This window comes from Ochotona princeps, chromosome 2, assembly GCF_030435755.1.
Source record: "Ochotona princeps isolate mOchPri1 chromosome 2, mOchPri1.hap1, whole genome shotgun sequence".
Lineage (NCBI taxonomy): Eukaryota > Metazoa > Chordata > Mammalia > Lagomorpha > Ochotonidae > Ochotona > Ochotona princeps.
The window spans coordinates 63792194-63813941 of NC_080833.1; the positions used below are offsets into that span (position 1 = coordinate 63792194).

Genomic DNA, 21748 nt, shown 5'->3' on the forward strand with positions numbered 1-21748 from the left:
GAAGATTCTCTGTCATTCTGCCATCCAAGTAAAGTGAAAAGAAGTCAACAAAATTGTTTTAATAACAACTTTTTTACAAATGTACACTTATTTTAAAAATTCTACTTCTCTTGGGGCCTGGAAGGATGGCTCAGTTGATTAAATCCTCCCTTGCAAGTGCCAGGATCCCATGCTTATCTTTATTTCACTCACTGAAATTTCCAGTGTTCAAGAAAAAATAGCATATGTGTTTCTCATTTCTGATTTTAATGACATGTAGCTTTAACATTTTACCATTACTTGTGATATTGGTCTTTAACAGAAGTAATATTTGTCAGGTGTCAAGGACATATTCTTCCAGTCATTGATAGAATATTGATTTTTATCAAGTTCTTCTTAGTAAGGGTTGAGGAAATGATGTAGTTTTTCTTCTTTGAATGACTGATATAGCAATATCAATTAATGTGAAGTATATTAGAATTGTTTCCCCATTAGAATTTCTGTAGATAAGTCCACAAACTACTGTGGGTAGGACAGAATTATTGGGGGAAATGGCATCTAGAATACACTGTTTCTCTAGATGCATTAGCTTATTAGCAATGAAAAGGTATTGAGAAGTTCAGCAGACAAGAAATTTGGTTAACTCTGCTAAACCCATCGTTTCCAAACCTGACCTATCCCTTACTTGTATAACACTGATTATTATCCTATTGACTTAGGGTTCAATCTAAAAAGCATGAGAAGTATTGTACGAATAACTTCCCTTACATTAAATCATCCTTGCAGTGCTGAAATAGTGACTGGCCAACGATTATGGCCTTTTCCTTTAGTGCAAAGATAAGCTGGTTAGGTTTTAATTGAGTATTTTTGAGTCTGTAATTATAAAAGGCTTTACTTTTTTAAAGATATATCTACTTTTTTATTGGAAAGGCAGATAAACAGAAAGGAGAGACAGAAAGGAAGATTTTGCATCCATTAATTCACTCCCCAAGCAGTTGCAATGGCTAGAGCTGAGTCGGTCCAAAGCCAGGAGCCAGGAGCTTTCCCAGGTCATAAGCAGGGAGCTGGGTGGGAAGTGGGGCCACTGGGACAGAAACCGGCACCCATATGGGATCCGGGCGTGTGCAAGGACCTTAGCTGCTAGACCACCGTGCTGTCGCCCCCACTTTTGAGGGGAGGGGTCTATCCCCTTTTGGCTTATTTTGAGGTTTGGGGTATCAATGTGATGCAGGACTGGAACAGGTTCTATGAATTGGGAAATGATCCGTATTATCTGGTCTCTGAAACAACTTATGCGGCACAGATACTATCATGGGAAATTACTTCCTTAATTTGAATTCATAAAACAAGCCAAACTATAAATGAACCTATACACAGACCTAATCAGTTTCGAGCTTGTAAAAGCTACTGCTCCCCTGCCCACAGTGGCCTTACTTTTTCTTCTGATGTGGTTTCTAGTGCCTCCTTTTTCCTTGCTGGGGGTATGCATGAATGCTGTCTATTTAGGATGTTCATGGTGCAGGTGATGCCCTCTGCATCGAAGCAGCTACCCCTTAAGCTTGTTCCACAGAAGAAGGACTCAGCAAGGCCAGGTCAATATCCCCTGAATCACTGCTCAGTTTATCCAGAGAAATACCATGTTATGAACAAAATACTTCACAAACTTTCTATCACACTAGGCATAAAAGAAAGATTTCACGTGCATTCTTTTCTGACAGTGGAATTATGCAACATTAAAAAGCAAATGCCTTAGCTGTGTTGTGCCAGGAGCATAACAAGCACTCAGCCATGTGCTTGGTGTTGGTTGACTTAAATGCATAGTGTTTGTGAAATAAATATATATGTGTTGTCATATGCTAGATTTGCACTTAAAACATGGGACATAATCAGTAGCAATTTATCTTTTTCTATATGATACATACACACAGATGCACATGTAACACTGTATACACACACAGAGGGATCTTCAAAAACTTCAGGGAAAACGCATATTATGAAAGACTACGTATGAAGTCTAAAATATTTATGCACTAAGAAAGTTACCTTGAATTTAATTTTCCATACAAGCATTTAGAAGTATCATCACATACACAAAACAATTTCATAAAAATTTAGTCTATGGCATTCATCCGTCTTCAGTTGGTATATTTTTTTTAGCACTGAAGTTCTAACTTTCAATTCTCCTCTTCCTCATACTCTCAAGATGTAGTAATTGTAGTGAATATTTGTACATATTAACATGTTAATATTCAAACTTATTTTTTTCTATTAGGCTAATCCATTAGGAGCTTTATTTGTTTATTCATATTCTGGGTATTCTAACATTAAAATGAACTGTAACTGTATCCAAAACAAGAGTTCACATGGCATAATTCTTAAACCAAATTTGAGTGTGTTATTTGAGGTTAAAAGAAGAAACTGGGAAGATGGTATGTGTCTGAAGTATTTCTTGTATTATGGTGAATCCTAAGCTCAGCAATACGTGTCAGAAGAAATGATGGTAAGCCATAGGAAAGTGGTTCTTCCCTTTCAATGTTGCCTTCCTGTTTTCAAAGGGACTCGTGGGAAAAAGAGCCCATTCTTTCATACACAGACACTTCCACCAGATAGTTCCATGCCCCTGTTAACTTGATTATCAGATACCATTTCTTATCTAGTGATGTATGTTAAAGAAAAAAATCAAAGGAATATTTTGGTAGTCTATTGCAATATAGATTAGAACAGCCACAGTATTTTAACAGACACTTGGTTCTTTGAAGTTCCTTGATTATCACAAAGCTAAAAATCATTCCTTACCTTTGATTAGAGAAAAATCTGATTTTCCTGTTGCACTGCCTTCTTGAAAGAGATGATGTGGGAATGTACCACGATGAATCGCTGAGGTTGAATCAAACAATATTGATTTTGTGTCTAACCCAGCTTGTACTTTCCCCAGCACCTGACTGGTAAATTCATAGAGGCTGTTTCCACGAGAAAGTCACTTGTGACTCGAAAAAATTACTGGGCAGGGAGATGTGAAAATATGTATTTTTCCATAGCAATACTTTGGTGTTATACTTTTTAAAAAATGCTGTTCCCTTATCCACCTTTCATTTTGTGATTTTAAATAATATGCTGGAATTGCAAGGATCAACCTGTGAGATGAGGATATGTCCCTAGGACCAGGTTCACTGATGTCACCAGCCAACCCAATTCTTTTAAAAGTGGCTATAAATGCTCTACAACGGATGGATGCACAATCCTGAGGACCACACAGGAGCCAGGTTACAAGGTTTAAAGTAGCAGTGAGAAGCAAAGAAAGAAATAGGGAAGAAAGACAACCTGGAAAATGAGTTGACATGACTCAGTTACTAATGGAGCACCAAGGATTATGGAGAGGACAGGATGCTGTGATTACCAAGTATATTAATTAATTAATCAATTCAGAGCTATTGGTATCTACAGACTGGTGTGTTATTTGCATGTTAATATCACTACCTATTCCTCAGCCATGAATCAAAAAAAAAATAGTACTTATATCAAGTTGTGAATAATTAGTTTTCCTTCCCTTACCGTATTACAAATCAGCACTTGCACTTTTAAAGGCCTGCTTAACAAATCCAGGCTCTATTCTTAATGTATCAATTCTGTTTGCAGCATTAATAAATTGTAACTTTTAGTTGTGTACTACAGCCCCAGCCCCAGGAGAATGATCACTGTTCTTGTGGTCAGGGTTACTCAAAGTAGCAAGTTCAGAGTCATTTAATACAGTTTTGAGACTGAACATAACTGAAAGAGCTTTGCGCTGAGAGGATATAGGAAGAGCTTTTCTACGGGAGACATGTATGCAGAAGATACTTTCCTGGCATTGTCAGTTGAGAAACTGGAAAACACCATTTTAAGATGAGTGTGTGCTGACAGTCAAAAGCAGCAGAGTTGAAATTTGCCTCTGAATGTGCAGAGTGAGATCAATTGTCATGCATTCCATTAAGTGTGTTCTTATACAACTTTCGGATGATGCAGATGATACTCTGAATTTTCAGTTAGTTGTATAATGAAGATTTAAGATGCAGACATTAGCTTGGTAGAGTTGACTTTTTTAACACATGATTTGGTAGAGTTGACTTTTTTAACACATGACTTGAGATATTTATCAGTGCATAAGCCTGTTGATGTTGATATATCTTCTGTGAATCCCGTAGATTAGGGAGACACATCATCCTACCTTGGAAAGACTCATCTTCATTTGTTCTCTTTCTGTGGCAGAGAGTGTGTGAATTGCCTTTTGCTACCATTTGTTAGTTATAAAAAATAAAGAGCATGTCTCAATTCTGAGCTGGCCAAGCTTTCTGCCAACTGAGCGGAAACAAAAAGAAGAATTTAAAACGTGATTCTGAAAATAAATGAAATTTCCTTAAACTGACTGTTAATACAGGTTATATCCTTGACATAAACCACATCAGTAAGACTGTTGAGTTATCAATGAGATGACATTAGCAAAGATGTTTAGATTTCCTTGTGAACATTGCAATTTTCTACTTAGGAACAGGTTGTATGGCAAAAATTTTCAAGAAAATTACATGATTTAAGTACTTATATGGTCCAGAAATGGTTAACTTAGACAAGATATCTTTCCTACCAGAAGTAATTCAACCCAAAATGAAGTGCAACTCAACTTCTATTAGAATCCTATGCCTAAGCACCATTTTCAGCTGTGATTTTCATACCAAGATGCTATATACCAAACATAATTACCTAGGAATGGTTTTATAATAATTACCAATAACCATAGTGCACCCTCAGGAAAATAAAATTAGAACCTGTTATCAATAAGAGTGAGAGGGAAATGATGCTCAGAAAAGGGTGGCAAAGACGTGGGAGGAAACGATGCCCTGAGTGAGGTCAGTGCTATGACTGGATGTGAACAGGGCTCCAGGAGGTGGATCTGACACTTGTTTTCGGACTAGGTGAAAAACATGCCCCTCAGAGTCTGCAATCTGTGAAATATTTTAGTTACTTGTTAATCAAGGATTTTTTTTTAATTTATTATTATTATTATTATTTTTTAAGATTTTATTGTTATTGGAAAGCCGGATATACAGAGAGGAGGAGAGACAGAGAGGAAGATCTTCCATCCGATGTTTCACTCCCCAAGTGAGCCGCAACTGGCTGGTGAGCGCCAGTCCGATGCCGGGAACCAGGAACCTCTTCCAGATCTCCCACGCGGGTCCAGGGTCCCAATGCATTGGGCCGTCCTCGACTGCTTTCCCAGGCCACAAGCAGGGAGCTGGATGGGAAGTGGAGCTGCCGGGATTAGAACCGGCGCCCATATGGGATCCCGGGGCTTTTAAGGCGAGGACTTTAGCCGCTAGGCCACGCCGCCGGGCCCTTAATCAAGGATGTTTTAAGGAGTGTGGAAATGGTGGAAGAAACTTTCCAAGAATACAAGAGTTGGGGGCCACAGTGATAAGGAGTGGGCTAGTAAGGATCACATTGGTCATAGTCACTCACCAGCTACCTCTGTCTAATTCATAATGAGTGAAAGACGCTACCTTCAGCCTACTTTCTTATTTCAGGCAGGGTAAGGCCCTTGTAAGATGCAATGCCTCATTTAACACCTTTAAAAAGTACTTCTTTTCATTCTCTTTCCATAATTATTGGATTTGGGGTCATTAATATTCAGTTGAAGTAATGGTGAAGGAAGAAACGAATCCAGTAAGGGAGCTTCAAAAAAAAAAAAAGATGTGGACAAATAACTCTATGTGTCTTCTGCTGCTAGCCAATGACTCAAAGCAGTGGCTTTTAGTTTCTGACAGTTCCTTGCAATTACTTTAGTTAGAATTTCAGGGATCAGAAACATGGACACTGAGTGTCTACAGCATCTGGAGAAAGCAAATTCTCTAGGTTGACAATGTGCTTGACTGTATTGTTGAGTCCCCTTCACTGTAATAGTTGGGCACAGTGAATTATTTTTCTAACATTGTAGCATTGTATCAAAATCAGAAGAGATATAATCTTGTCATATTATTAGCACCTGTTTTCAAATAAAGACATTTTCTAAATCCCACTCTGTATTTTTTCCTAGCATCTCAGAGAGAAGATTGCTTCACCTCTCTGTTCTAGTCCTTTTTTGATGTAATATCACTGTTGCTGAATTCCAGGCTATACTTTTTCATGTTCAGGGAGATAGTCCTTGAAATGCCTTTTCCGACATTTTGGATACTTCAAAACATATTTTTTCCTAATACAAATGGATTAAATTTTGCAAAAAAAAAAGATTACTCTGGTTCACAAGTTTCTGGAGAAGTGTGCAAAGAAGGACTTTTCCCAAGATACAGACTTATGATAGACACCACACCCACACATGCACACACACACACACACACAGGTCTTTCCCTCCTAATCCATGACCTGAGCTCAGTGGCAGGACTACGACAGACATCAACATCAACAAAAGAAATTATTTGCCAAATATGGAGTCTGGTTCAATTGAGAAACTCAGATAGATACTAAAAGAATATTTCTCTTCTTTAAAACCAGACCTGATCTTAATAATAAATTAAAGAATATATTTTTAGAACTGAAATTGTTAGATAAAATTTACTTGGATTAGTACTGTATTGTAGAAAACACACTGCTTATTAAATATGTGAGGATCCTTTGTCTTTTGGGATTTCAGGGAAGATTCTCTGAACAAGTCTCTTCGACATCATGTGTTCTGATGAAATACACAAACTCCTGTAGAAATACACTGAATTCACAGAACTAAATCAACACCTGCTTTGATACATTGATGACACTCTACTATTTTGCAAAGGTGCTATTGCATTAAGTGGGCAATCAAGGTCAGTTAAAACTAGAAAATAACAGGTTTTAGTGTTTTTTTTTCTTTAGGTTAGAAATTCTAAAAATCCAAATGCCTGAAGCCTTATGTGTCAGTTGCTGCTTCTGACCTTTTTCCTAATTGAATTATCTTCATTTAGTGAAATGGATAAAAACGATTTTAATAGCTGTGGGGAGGTGGATTGTGGTTTTAGTTTTTCCCATTGATAAATATTCCCTTACACATAATTTATTTCAGGATCTAATGAGCCATTCATCTTCTTCAGAGAGGTGAAAACAACTTCAGATGGTCAGGAAGTAACCTCAAAAATTAGCCCCTTTTTTATGACAGAACTGATTTGTATCGCTAAATCTCCATTTCTCTGGGGAACTGACAGCTTGGGTGATGATTCAAGCAGTCTTGAAGAATGTAATGACATGCTTTAGACCCCTGATCTCCTTCCCTGAGGTAAAACCACTTCAAATCGTGGTCTTTAATTCTTGCTGAAGTTATTAGTCATTTAAAAATTATTTTTATGTAAATTTTCGTCTTGAAAGAGAACAGGAGCTCTGAAGCATTTCTGTCCAACACAACCTTGAGTCTGATCTTGTGTTACAGCCATTTCTAAAGAAAAGGTTTGGTTTAACTCAAGCTCCAGTTAAGTAAAAAAAAAAAATAATAAAAATAAAACAACTAAATGAGGCAAGTAGTTCACAAAGCAGTTAAGGCACAGCTTGGGAAACCTGCACCGCATGTTAGAGTAACTGAATTTCAGTCCCAGTCTGCTCCCCATTCCAGTATCCTCCTAATGGTCACCTTGGGAAATAGGAGACGATGTCTCCAGTACTTGTTCCTTGCCACCCACTGGAAATAGATTGAATTTCAGGTTGTTGGCTTTGTCCTGGCTTAGCCCTTCCTGTTGCAGGCATTATGGGTGTGAATCAATGGATGGAAGATCCACAATATCTATAACCAACCCCACTACACCCACAGTTTTTCTGCTCCTCTGGAAACAAAAACAAAATAAAAAAACCAAAGCTATTTTACTTAATCAAAGCTAAGGGGAAATGAATCATTTGATCACTTTACTAAGGGAAAAAAAGTAAGCTGAGCAAACGCTCTTTTGTCTAGATGTATTCAAACTGTATTGCAATTTTTTTCTAAGTCATAGAAAAAGGATATACAGAAGAAATGTCTGAAGGAGAACTAGAAGGCAAAGCTAAGAGTTTAATTATCTTTTTTTTTAGTTTGGCCAGTAATAGGAATCTTTGTGTCATATAGACACAAGTGACTAGCATACAGAATACTCAACATCACATCAGTTGGGGAAGGGCGTGATTTCAAGGGAAGCTGAAGATGGTATGAAGATGGAACTCTCAAAAACCTAAGCATTAAGTTAAAATTAGATAAAATAGAGAATGTTGTCATATCTTGCATATTTAATAATTAGTTAAATTGTGTTGGAAAGATTAAAGGTAAATCAGTTGAATCTGCCTTTGTGCCAGCATTTATTTTTTTTTATTTTTTTATTTTTGTAAATCTATTTTATTGTATTGTTGTTGACAATCTTTACATAGTTAATTACAGTTAAAGAAAAAAAAAGGGTTCAGGGGGATAGGGAAGTGGGTAATACTATTATGTCCATATTGTTTCCATCATGTATCTAAGGTAAAGGGGGATATTGAGGGAGAAGCCCCACCCAGTTTCCCGCCCACCCCAAGTCCTGGATGTGGGGCATGCTCTGAGATATGTGCTCAAGTGGTGCCTTTGTTTTCAAAGAACAAATGTCTCCTATAACCAATGCCAACCAAAATGGGGAATTTACTAAAAGATGATAGACACTAAGGACTGGAAAATACACAGGTCTGGGAAAGAAATGAATTCAGGAGTTTGGCTTTATTTCAGGTGTTATCCTTTGATGTCTTTTAATGTTGATGCATGTATCTTATCAGAGGAATGGAACAATTGTGTGACTGTGATCTCACACAACTGAATTCAAACAGTATTTTGAGTTGAAGTTACAGCCACAAATCAATAATGTGGTGATTATTTTTATGTATTAAAAATACAACTGGGATTGGGCATTTGGTCTGATGGTTAGGATGCCCCCTTCCCATATTGGAGTGAGTAGATCCAATCCTCCACTTGCAGGACCTGATTTCCACTTCCTTCTAATGCACACTCCCAGAGGCAGTGATTAGAGCTTAAGTCAGTGAGTCCTTGAGTTCTATGCTCCTGGCTTCAGTCTGTTCCCAAAGGCTGTAGCTGGCACTTTATGAATGATTCAGCAAATAGGAATTTCTCTTTTCTCCGTCTCTCTCTCTCTCTCTCTTTCTCTCTCCTTCTCTCCTCCCTCCCTTTCTCCATTTCTTCCTTTCACTTTACCTGACAAACAAGCAAATAAAACCACAACCATATGTTTATAAGTTCTCTAACATAGATTGTTTCACGGTAACTGCAATTCTGTAACTGCAGTTAATGACGAAAAATCATCAGTGCACACAGGCCAATCATGTTACAGACAAACTGTAACCCAGGAAGAAATGACATATACAATACTTCCCAGAGGGTAAATGGCGGAGCTGGAAGAAAAGAGATCTTTTGATGGTTACACATTAACCATGTGATATCATGTACCATCCTGAGACCAGAGGCCATGAAAGAAGTTAAAGATTTTTTGAGTATCAGTAGTATCTGTTTTCATTTCCATTAGTCAAAAACTGCATTGAATTAAATGTGTATGTAAAAACTGTTCTTTATAAATGGAAATGGTTGAGTGCTTGCAGGTGTGTACTGAGGAAGTCTGTTGGGTAGGAAGTGGGGATTAGATGAATTTGTTCATGATTTGTTAACTTGGTTTGTAACGCAGATGGGCACTTCTAGGTTCATCCTTTATCTTCACACATTTTTAATTGTTTTTTCCCCTTACTCATATGTTGTTTACATTCATTCTCAATTTTGAATTAATGAGGAATTTAATGAGGAAGAAAAAAACACAATTCTGCCAATTTTTCCAAGTTCCTTTCTATAAATCCATAAATTTTCTTCATCTGAAAAAATATACAGAACATCAAGTTATCTTCAAAATGTATTGTAGCAAAGGAAAATAAATCACGCTGCTTATACATCCTGTCTCTATTCATCTAGCAATATATTATGGTAAGAACCACTGATTTCACTTTGAGGCCTGCTTTAGATTAGGGGACATATCAGGACTCTTCTTTCTTCCCATTAATTCTTAATCTCAACTACAAATGTCATTTCTATGGCCTGAAGGAGTCTCCTTTTTCTGCATGATGTCCGTAAATGCAGCTCAGTTCTTACTTCTTTTGGGAAGCGAATGACCTTCCCTAAGTCCACAGCTGTGTCTGTTGCTCTTTTTGTTAAATGTTCCCATTATACATTCCTTTCTTTTAAAGATATATTTATGTGTGTGAAAGTCAGTGAGAGACAGAAGAATGGATCCTCATTCTGTTGGTTCCTTCTCTAAGTGGCCTCCAGGAGGGCTGGGAAAGGCCAAAGTCATAACCATAAATTCTTTTTAGGTCTCTAAAATGGGGTGCAGGGGCTCAAGTATTTGAACCATCTTCCTTTACTTTCCCAGGCACATTAGCGGACAGTCAGATCAGAAGTAGAACATCGAGAGTTTGAACAACCTCAGCTTTGATGCCAGTGTCTCAGTGAGCAACTTAACTGTTTGTACCATAATTCCACTGCTCAGTCATGACATATGGTACAAAGAGATCTCATAGCTTAAATGACAGAAATTTGTTTACTTACATTTCTAGAAACTGGGAGTTAGGAGGGCTCTCCTCTAAGCTTGCAGATGGCTGCTTCCTTGCTAGGCTCTCACATGGTAGGATGAGAAATCTATTCTGTCTTTGTCCTTCCCTTTTGGTAAGGAATCTAATCCAGTTATGAAGGAACCACCCACCTCATCACAGAACCACCCACTCTTATCATCTCCCCAAGTCCTCATTCCCAAATGTCATCAGGCTTTGGGTTAGGAATCTAATATGCTAATTTTGGAAAGATACTATGCAAGGTACAACACTCATTCACAACGGATCGCTAAGAACTGATCATTGGCAAATGAAGTAGAGCAATGAGATTGCCGTCAGCTACCCTTGCCATTCCTGGGATTCCACAGTTCTTTTAAGAAGCTGAATGAAACTGGAAATCAATACTTCTAATTGAAAGGTCACCAAAAACCCAAAGGAATAGCATAAGCTTTTAATTTCTGAGATGTATGAATAAAGCAATTTTTCTGAATAGGATCTTCTATTTCTCTAGTAGCCATAAATCATACCTTTTGGAGCTGTACCATTTTACTTTCAAATGTACCTTTTAAAAAGAACACTGTCATTTCTTATTATGCTCTTTTTGTACAGTTTCATTGCATTCATCACTAGTCAGCAAGTACTCTTGATTTCATAGCAGGCAAAGTATTTGTTACAGTTTGCACAGCTCTAGTGCCTTCTGATTAGCCCAAGCATTTCACACGGGCAGATCATGATGTCAGTGCAATCTTCCTCTAAGATTTACTGCTTTCTTCATGTACCATGGTCTATTGTTCATTGTTTTTCAGGCCTGAATTCCTTTCATAGGGTGCATTCTGTTAAGAATACCTTCCTTGGGGTGATGTTTTTATCCATTTGAGAAGCTTACATTGATTTGCAAATGATTCAAGCCAAAAACTAGGAATTCTATTAGTTGATTGCAAAAAGTTGCTGTCACCAAAAACGGGCTAAGTGTGCCCCATTGGTAATGGGACAAAGGTACAATGTTACATACAGATCCAGCTTTCAGAGCATTTTCATATTGCTCTGCCTTCTTAGGGATATATATATAATTTGGGTACAACTATAATTGTTTCCACACTTTGATCACGTTCACAATAAACTGATTCTCACTATTAGATTGAATCCTAGGTAACACAAATAAACATCAGCTGTTTTTCTAGCCAACTCTTTCTGTTTTATAAGATTTATTTATTTTATTACAAAGTCAGATATACAGAGAGGAAGATCTTCCATCTGATGATTCACTCCCCAAGTGAGCCGCAATGGCTGGTGCTGCGCCGATCCAAAGCCAGGAACCTGGAACCTCTTCTGGGTCTCCCATGCGGGTGCAGGGTCCCAAAGCTTTGGGCTGTCCTTGACTGCTTTCCCAGGCCACAGGCAGGGAGTTGGATGGGAAGTGGAGCCACCGGGATTAGAACCGGCGCCCATATGGGATCCTGGCTCTTTCAAGGCAAGGACTTTAGCCTCTAGGCCATGCCGCCGGGCCCTAGCCAACTCTTTTTGCTGAAATGTTTTCTTCCATTATCCATGAGCCTTTGGAAAAATTGGAGAAAATAATGCTTTTAATTGAATAATCTATATTCTGTCAGGTACTTCTTTCTAGCAAGGTATCTGGAAACTTCTCTAATATTTTTATTTACCCTGCCAATATAGTATGCTGATGAGAGAACTGAGGTTCAATAATGTTAAAACTACACATGAAATATTGATTACTTCTTTTTAAAAATTCCCTTTTTACTCCCTAGTGTGGCAGATTTCAGAAACAGCTGCCAATATTGAGCTGCCAATGAACCTCCATTATTGGGAGGGCCTTGATCCCACTTTGGGCTTTGATAAATGCTTACTATGCCTTTGAAATGTTAGCATTTCAAATGTTAGCTTTCATTGGTTCGTGGGAGAAACAATTAAGATATGGTAGAACTGAGGCTATAAAGTTTGAGCATTTCAAAAGAATCTTTCATGAAGGGAGGTATCCTCAGAAACCAAGGCCCCTAAACAGCTGGTCCTTGTCCTCAACTGGCACTTCACCACATGGGTCATTTACAGTCCCTTATGGCAGGGCAGACTTGTCCTTTGGGTCTAGGTCAACTGAATTTGATGATTTCTAGAGTTGCATTAAAAACTAAGGTCACTATGCAGAATTGTTCAGACCTGATTGGTGTAAGATAGAATTGTAAACAAATCTAAAGGAAGTGAGACACTTGTAGTGTGAGCAAAACCTGGGATAATGAGTGATAGGAGTAGCAACTATAGATAGAGTGAATCTGCCATTTTAGGACCGAGGAAAATCTCAGCAAAGATCACCCTTAGCCAGGAGTTTGCCCTGGAGAGTCAAAGATTCTGCCTTCCATGACATAGGTAACCTGGATCAGAAGCATATCTTGTACGTGTGAAAGGGACCTATACAGAGCAGCCTCTCAGAACAAGAAATGATCTCACCATCCAAATCATCCAACATGCTATTAATGTCAAACAGAAAATATGATTGACAATAGGTGTTCTATGTTGTCCACCAAAAGCATAGGCTTCTTCAGTTCCAAACCCAAGTCATTGAACTAATGGGGTTGAAGATTTCAATGAACAGTGCCCTGTGAATTGACTGCATATGCAACACAATCCATATTTTATTTTGAAGAGTGACTATTTTTGTTTTTCAGTTCTTCCTCCAAAATAATCTGGAAGGAAAATGTCATTCAATAGAAGGCTCCAACTAACCAGGTGATAGAGGAAAATGCTTCCCAATATGTTTCCAGAAATGAGAAGAAGAAAAAGGAATGCTGGCAAATAAAGGATACTGACAGCCCAAAGTATGAAGATTGGAGAAAATAGGGATATTTTAATAAACAGCTAATTCCTGTATCTATGTGATGGCCTTCAGACATCAAGGGATAGGTATAGACATGAAGGAGCAAGGTAGCTTTCAATTTATTGGTAATAAACTAGATGAAAGATCATATTTTAAATGATTTGCCTTCAAGCATGTGCTACATCAAAATATTGACAGCATCATTTTTCCAAGAGATGAGCACGTAAATTAAGTAGTTTCCGAGTTGTAAGTATCTTGATTACCAAGGAGCAATGGGACACAGAGGCTGACCAGTGGAAACAAATGATTGATCACTTGGAGTTAACACTTCTCCATTTATTTTACCCTGCATGGCTTATTGTTGTTTTTCTGTGTTAATTTAAGCTTTCCAATTATACTGAATTCAGGGCCACATTCTCTTACCATCCTTACAGGAATTTTGATTGCTTATTTGTGGATAACAATTATTGCTTTCATGGAACGCCGAATGCAGAAGACATGAAAAGTTCCGTGGTTGATAGGCAGCTGGTACGAAGTACAGCTTGTGATCATTGCTGTCTTGTGACAATGCACAAGACAATATTTGGCCTTAGAGGAGACCTTTTAAAATTACTCAAGTCATTTGTTATTATCACAAAGTGACTCTAAGCTGAAAAGCATAAATAATTTCATATACATCTCATGAAGTCTTTCTGGTTCTGTTTTCATTACACTTACAAAGGTCTACTTGGGTATATTTTATACTTCTTCTTTCGTAGTGTAGCCATAGCAGCACAGGAAAGTCTGGAAATGGTGCAGCCTCAGGACTTCCAGAGGATGTCTCCATCTAGACCAGTGAGTTCCTTTAGGGATGCAGATAACCAGAATCCCTGAATTTACCAAGCAATTGTTATTATTTCCCTCTAAGCATTATATGGAGTACTTTGAGAAGAAATCACTATGCTAGTTCCAGCATGTCGAATGGATAGCAAAACTCATGGGATGCATATATCAAATTCATTAGAGACATCAGGGAGAGGAAATGCACCTAATTAAATGGTTTTTGTAGGACCGGGCACTTGGGCAGTATGAGCTACTCTAATATAAACACATGAAATTCACACTATTTGAAGAGCTTTCCAGGTAATTAGCATGATCTAGCTACCTGAAAAAAGATCAGGTTAGCCCTATAAAGGATCAAGCATCAGAAATGCAATAAAATTTCCCTTTGGAATGGTAAGCTTGGAAGGTCTTGACCAGATATCAATATTAAACACAGGAGATAACAGCTCCCCTTTAAAAAAGATTATTTATTTTTATTGGAAAGGCAGATTTACAGATGAAGGAGAGACAGAAAGATTTTACATCTATCGCAACAGCTGGAGCAGAGCTGATCTGAAGCCAAGAGCAAGGAGCTTCCTCCCGGTCTCCCACAATGGTGAAGGATCTCAAGGCTTTGGGCTTTCTTTCACTGCTTAGCCAGGACATAAGCAGGGAGCAAAATGGGAAGTGGGACAGCTGGGACACCATCCTGCACCCATATGGGATCCCAGTGTATGCAAGGAGAGGGCTTTAGCCACTAGGCTACTGTACTATGTCCAATCACAGCCCTTATGAGGGTTTCATTGCAAAACTTACTGTTGGACTCTTAGGAAGTGGTGACAGAAAAACTTGCATACAGAGTAGTGTTCCTTGTGTCTCCCAGAATATTCAACATTCCAAAAAGTTGTTGAAAATAAAAGGAATGGGGCCCAGCGTGATAGCATAGTGGTTAAAGTCCTCACCTTGCACGCGCCAGGATCCCATATGGGTCCCGGTTCTAATCCCGGCAGCCACGCTTCCCATCCAGCTCCCTGCCTGTGGCCTGGGAAGGCAGTCGATGACGGCCCAAACCCTTGGGACCCTGCACCCGCGTGGGAGACCCGGAAGAGCTCCTGGCTCCTGGCTTTGGATCGGCTCAGCGCGGGCCATTGCGGTCAGTTGGGGAGTGAACCACTGGACGGAAGATCTTCCTCTCTGTCTCTCCTCCTCTCTGTATATCTGTCTTTCCAATAAAAATAAATAAAAATCTTAAAAACAAATAAAAGGAATGAAGATATCTTAAATCCCTGCACATGTTTTTGGTATTATGAAGTTTCCCTGAAATTTTAGAAGGTCTTACATGTCGTCTTAGTCCTTTCATCAAGTGAGCATGTCACCGGAAAGAGGATTTTAACCACATTTAGGTTAAGTTGGTCTCTTGCCTTGGGCAGCCGTTCTACTGCCTGTGAATAGAAGTGTGACATAGGGAAGCGTGGCTTTTCTTCCGGAGAGAGTTTAGTGACTGGCCATTACCACTGCAAGGTGAGCATTATCTTCTAAATCTTATCTCATATATTTAACAACATGCTCCTCCTGCAAGCGAACATTAATCAGGATCAACAGATTAATGTATCTTCGAATTGCAACATTCACCCTGGACAGAGCATAATAGTGCCCAATGATTAAAATTGTAACTTCAGATCGACTATTAAGAATGATTTTATCTTAAATAGAAGAGATTCTCAGGTAGGGCTTTTGTGCTTCATCCTGTTTAGAACAAAAGAGGCTATACAGGTTGTCTGAAGCCTAATGTTCCAGTTCTGGCAGAGCTGTGATCACTGCACTTCTGTGCTACACTCTGACACTGACACACATGGGCCTGGGTTTTGTTACACTGTATAATAATAAATTGTTTTAAAGTGTGTGCCTCCTAACCCCAAAAGATTATTTTCTCTTAAAGAAAAGGTTCATTACTAGTTTATAGCATGTGAGACCCAATCAAATGTTTATTGGAAAAAAGATGGACAAGTGTGTGAGCAAATGCAGCTTGCTTCTTTTAATCATAAACATGCAAATACTGTAATTTTGAACTCTATGAATGCTGGGTGAGCTAGTAATGAGCAATGATAGAGAGGATAGTAATGACGGGGAATGGAGATGAAGTTACACAAGGAAGCAGGCAGAAAGGGAAAGAGCACAGAGTTTGGTAGAAAAAAATACCACACAGATTTAAGACCTAAATAGATTCCTAGATTCAATTTTGCAGCAGTTTATCAAGATACTTGCCTCTGCTGGTCTCTCCCTGCTTTCCAATACGGACTTTGGAATCAGATAGTGTTTCAAGCAGTTTGCATTATTGCTGCCCTTCTTAAGGACTCAGATTGCAGAATTCATTGCAGGTTAAGTCTTATAAACAGCACTGTTGATCTTTAGCATAGCTCAAATCACAGTTGCTGCCACTCTTCCTATCACAGAGAAAAGTGCATGTGACCATTGGGGTCCAGCTTCTGTAATGTTTCATGTTCAGAAAGCAAGAAGCAAAACATGAAAAGGAATGACTACTTCTGTATTAGCTTTTTTTTTTTAGGATATTCTGTATATTTATTTATTTTTCTTTTTTTTTTATTCATTGATTACATTGTAATATGTGATACAGTTTCGTTAATCTCAGTGACAAGTGAATAGAGAGAATGTGACTGGGCTGCCTGCCTCTCCTTACCAGTCACCTAAAACAGCGAACCTAAAGGTTGAAAAATCCAGTCATCAACCCCTACTGTAATTGGTGTTGCTGGCTGGCATGTTGTAATTTAACACTAAATTGGCTTGTTTTAAAGGAAGAAGCAATAGTCACAAAGGATTCAGGAGTCCTTGGGTATGAGAAAGTGTGTCTACAATACTGGACATTGCTAGGTAGCAACTGCTGGTCGGAAGGCTGCACCCAGGGAAGGACCATCCGTGTCTGATTGTCAGTTTGTAGAACTGGCTTTGCGCCAGTGTGCCAGTAAGTCTGCATGAAAAACAGAGCGTTTAATCTTTTCTAAAGGTCTTGCTACACAGCTTCCAGCATACTTGGGGCAACCCAAATGTATCTGTGGAGTTTTATGAAGATGGGCAACCATCTGTTTTGCATGAACTAGGTCATTTTGGTAGACAAATGCAGAGGTCAAAGTTTATAGCGAATACTCCTTTGAAACATTTGAAATTTAGCAAACTCCTACATTCAGCACCACATTGCACCCATAACTTCCCCACTCTGGTATTATGCTTCCCATCTGATCCCTGCATATACCACATATATTTTCACATTTTGTCCCTGAGGTTCCCTATTTCTGATATATTTTGCTCTCATGTGTTGTACACAGCTTCTTTCTAGTTCCCCACCTGCCCTCACCCTGGTATGTTGTTCCCCCCTTCACAAAGGTCTTCCCTAACCCATGTTTACCATATAGCTACACTGAAATTGAATTCTCTGTTCCCCGTGAAGACAGAAATTCTGATCTTTTGGTAATGTGCGTAATTCTAGTATATACAGGAGTGTTAGCACATAGTAGGTGTTCAGTAAACATATCTTGGGCTGTTAACAAAGGTTTTTGCAATAAAAATCATTGTCTCATAATGCCACAAAGCAGTTAGGAAGACTTTTCAAGTGCTTTCAGAGACCAAGTCAATCACCCTCTCTGCTTTCAATTTACACGAAGAAACACAAGGAACCTTCAAGAAAGTGAAGGTAAGCAAGATAACACCATTATCATTCAGCTTCCATCAGGGCTCCCAGCAACTTTTAGAAAAACCTGTCCTTTAATACACAACACTAATTTGTGTCTTGTAGAAAAATCAAATAAACTATTTTTCACCTGAAGGGAGCAGAATTATTTGACTTCAGATATTTGCCATATGGCTTTTCTTGCACACAACATTGCTTTGAGGCTTAAGGTAGTAAGAGCATGTCTATAAATTATTCAGAGATAATTCAAAATAAGTGTGTATCCTTGACAGATTGTCAACTTTCTTAATGCTTTTTCCTGATAACAAGTGCTGTGTTTTTGATAAAATGCTGCTAGTTTCTCATCACAATTTATTTTTGTTCTGTGTGTTTTCTCTGTGTTTTGTCTGTTGTTTGTGTCTGTTCCCCCCCACAGAGTCCAGTCTGGCTCTTATCTCAGCACGGGGTGGTTTACCTTCATTCTGGCCATGGATGCCTGTTACGGCATTCACGTCTATGGGATGATAAATGACACCTACTGCAAGTAAGATCACAGGAAATTATTTTTATGCAGCTTCAGTTCTGATATCTTGTCAAAATATCACAATTCATTTTAATATCATAAATCTGAGAAACAGACAAAGCAACAATTATTTCCTGGTGTTCTTTGTTGGCATGACATTTTATTGTCAATGCATCAGACTGTGACTTTTCAGGTTGATGAAAAGAAAAATATTTACCACAATTGAATGCCAAATGTCAAAAGGGACATTTTTTCCTTTATTCTTAACATATCAGAGACTTGTGACTAAGAAATGCTCAACAAAGTTTAGTTCTATTTAATTTGCAAAAGCAAATCTGTCATTTCTGCCAGCTTAATGGCTTGATGGATGGACATTGAATCAAGGGTCAGATTGGATCATGAAGGATAAAATCTCCTGACACCTGGGAGGAATTGACAGCTTAAATAGGCTTTTTGGAAATTTTATTTCACTAAGTAAGTATTCTGCCGTATCTATTTAAAACGACTGTTTGGTCACAGTGTATTGAATACAGTGGAATTTAAAAATTATTTATTTGAAAGGCAGAGCTAAGGAAGATAGAAGGGGGAGACACAGAGAGGCATGGAGAGACACAACACACACAACGAGAAAGAGACCTTTTGTTTTCTTGTACACTTCCCAAATGGCTGCAGTAGCCATGCTTGAGCCAGGCAGAAGCCAGGAGCCTAGAATATTATTGAGGTTTCCCATGTGGATGCCACAGCGTCAAGCTGTTGAATCATTTCCACCGCTTTCCCAAGTGCATTAACCAGTAGCTGTATACAAAGTGGAGCATCTGTATTTGAATGAGCTCTCATATAGAATGGAATATTGGGAGAATTGGATTAATTCACTGCACCACAATGAGAGTCCTTGATAATTTGTAATTAGATAATAAAACAATCCTTTAATGATTCATCGGGATAATAAATTATATTTATCTACCTACAGTTGACAATATAATGCAGAGAAGGTTTTAATCATATTGTCAAAATTGAACTCTCAGTCACAATCTTCATGAACAAATATTGCTATTTGAACTACAAGGATAGTGAAGCACAGATGAACTCAAAACATTACTATGAAAAAATAAAAAAAATTCAATTATGTAAGAACATTAGCTGCTTCCATTATACACCACTTCCTCTTGCAAAGGATGGCCATATGTTTAACTGAAATTGGTCTGATGTATAAGTTTTATTTGATCTTTTAAGAGCACTACCCATCAGGTACATCTACCTGAAAGCTTTCATTCCTAATAGTTTTTAACCAAGTTCTTGGAGAAGAATCATGTGTAGCTTTGCAAGGAAATGCATTTGAAAGGGACATAATGGATTCTTGTAATTGAATGCTTTAGTGTTCACCTAATGCTTTTTTTTTCCTTTTTCTATTTTTCTTTTTTAGGACAGAAGGATATAGAAAAGTCCCCTACCACTACTATGAACAAGGACGTGATGAATGTGATGAATATTTTCTTCATGAACATGCACCATACGGGGGACATAGGTTTATCACTGAAAAGAAAGTGTTTGCTAAATGGGCCAAAACCCACAGGATTATATTTACACACCCGAACTGGACAGTGTCTTGATGTTGGTTTCCCTGATATTGCCATTACACTTGACATGACCATGATACTGCAACTGTGATGCTAATGAGGCTGATGCGAATGATGTTGATGATAGAGAGAACAATGATGCTCAAGCTCCTATATGTTCTCGGAAATGGTTGGTGAATTTTCTGGTAATTTGGTCTGAGATTTGGTGGAGGGTGATTGTGCTCATCATGTTGTTTCTGAAGGTTCAACACGACATACTGCACTTTATAATTTAACTGGAATTCATGTGAAGGCCAGTAATATGGCAACTGCGACCTGAGAAATGGGAAGATTACCATTCAAGGTGGCTGTTCAGAAATCTTTAACAATAATTTCTGAAAGTTATGGTATGTTTCATGAGGCAGGGTTTTCAACACCTTGGTTTCTTGAACTTGAGTAGCTTCCTGACTTGAAGAATGGTTGTCACAAATACTGAGCCAAGGAGATACTATCAGGTACAAATATCTTACTAGTTACTCATTAACATGGGAACGGGAAAGAATTTTCTTGATATACCATCTTCCTATAGTGCTTCCTACAGCTGAAACCTCAGGCCATTGCCTAATTACCCATGAAGACATCATGGACTGTTTACACATGGGAGTCACTTGAGTCACTTGACTGTTTTATAAATTAAATTCACAATCAGCCAAGTAGTAAGCCTTGACAGAGTTCCACTCTCATCACTCCATTCTTTCTACCAAAAAATATATATATAACTAGAAGTTATGAGAATGATCTGTATTAGTGTTTAGTTATTTTTGGTTAACCCCTAAATATTTCCAAAGGCTATTTAACATGTAACATATCCACTTCAGCACTGTAGTAACATACTGTGAAAACATTCCTGAAGCATAACCAAAGGGTTTCTCAACTCTGCTTCAGTATCCAACAAAACAAACATATAAGCTTTTTAAAACAAAACAGGGAAAGTAAGGCATATTTTTACATCAATTTATATCCTATCACACTTCATAATATATATTTGTATAATCACATTTCTATATTCTGGGCCCAATATGTTTCTTTTCATACATAGTATTGTCATTGCAAAGTGCCAATTGTTAGATATGCAAAGAAAATTATTATTTGTATTAAATCTGACCAGAGCTTTTGCCTTCTTGGGGTTTATTTTCTCCACAGTGTGTGAGTTGCTATTAAATAATAATAACAAAGATTTTGACATTAGTATTCAAAGTGCTTGTCATTGAAAGCCCCTTTACATATGTTATACCAGGTGATTCTCATGACTACCCCACGGGTAACTACCTGAACATTCTGCCATGTTTTAAACAAATAACCTGTAATTTGTCAATTATTCTGATTTATTCTAGATTCTTCTTGCTAATACTTGTATAGAATAACAATTACATAGACTAGGGATCAATTGATATCAGTGCCAAATACAATATAGTATGTCAGAATTATGCAACAAAATATGGTCTTGGCCAAAGACTAAGATTGCTATAAGCTTAAGCAACTTTAATTTTTTAATGAATCTATTTAGATGTGGAAAAGATGAGGAAACATGGGCAACAGGAAATATTCAGAGCATGAGAATATAGTTTCCTGACCCAAGTTTGAGATGACTGTTATCTATAAACATAATTCTCATTAAATATTAGAGGATTGCTTGGCTTAACGAATAGCTAAGAATCCAAAGATATTTACACAAAATGGTTCAACAGAGAGAAGTCATGCTCAACTTCTGGAGGTTGGAAGTAATGATGCATTTT

The 21748-nt window shown here is 38.0% G+C and overlaps 1 protein-coding gene across 4 annotated transcripts in view; it reads left to right on the forward strand.

Moving 5' to 3' along the window:
* Nucleotides 1–20448, forward strand: part of ST6GALNAC3 (ST6 N-acetylgalactosaminide alpha-2,6-sialyltransferase 3) — a 578537-nt gene extending 558089 nt beyond the window's left edge. For all 4 annotated transcript variants that reach the window (XM_004582112.4, XM_058660873.1, XM_058660872.1 and 1 more), the window contains 2 exons: nucleotides 18310–18417; nucleotides 19820–20448. In XM_004582112.4, coding sequence (XP_004582169.2) covers nucleotides 18310–18417; nucleotides 19820–20006 — 295 coding nt within the window. In that variant the 3' untranslated portion in view covers nucleotides 20007–20448. The remainder of the gene's footprint in view (nucleotides 1–18309; nucleotides 18418–19819) is intronic.
* Nucleotides 20449–21748: the final 1300 nt, after the last annotated feature.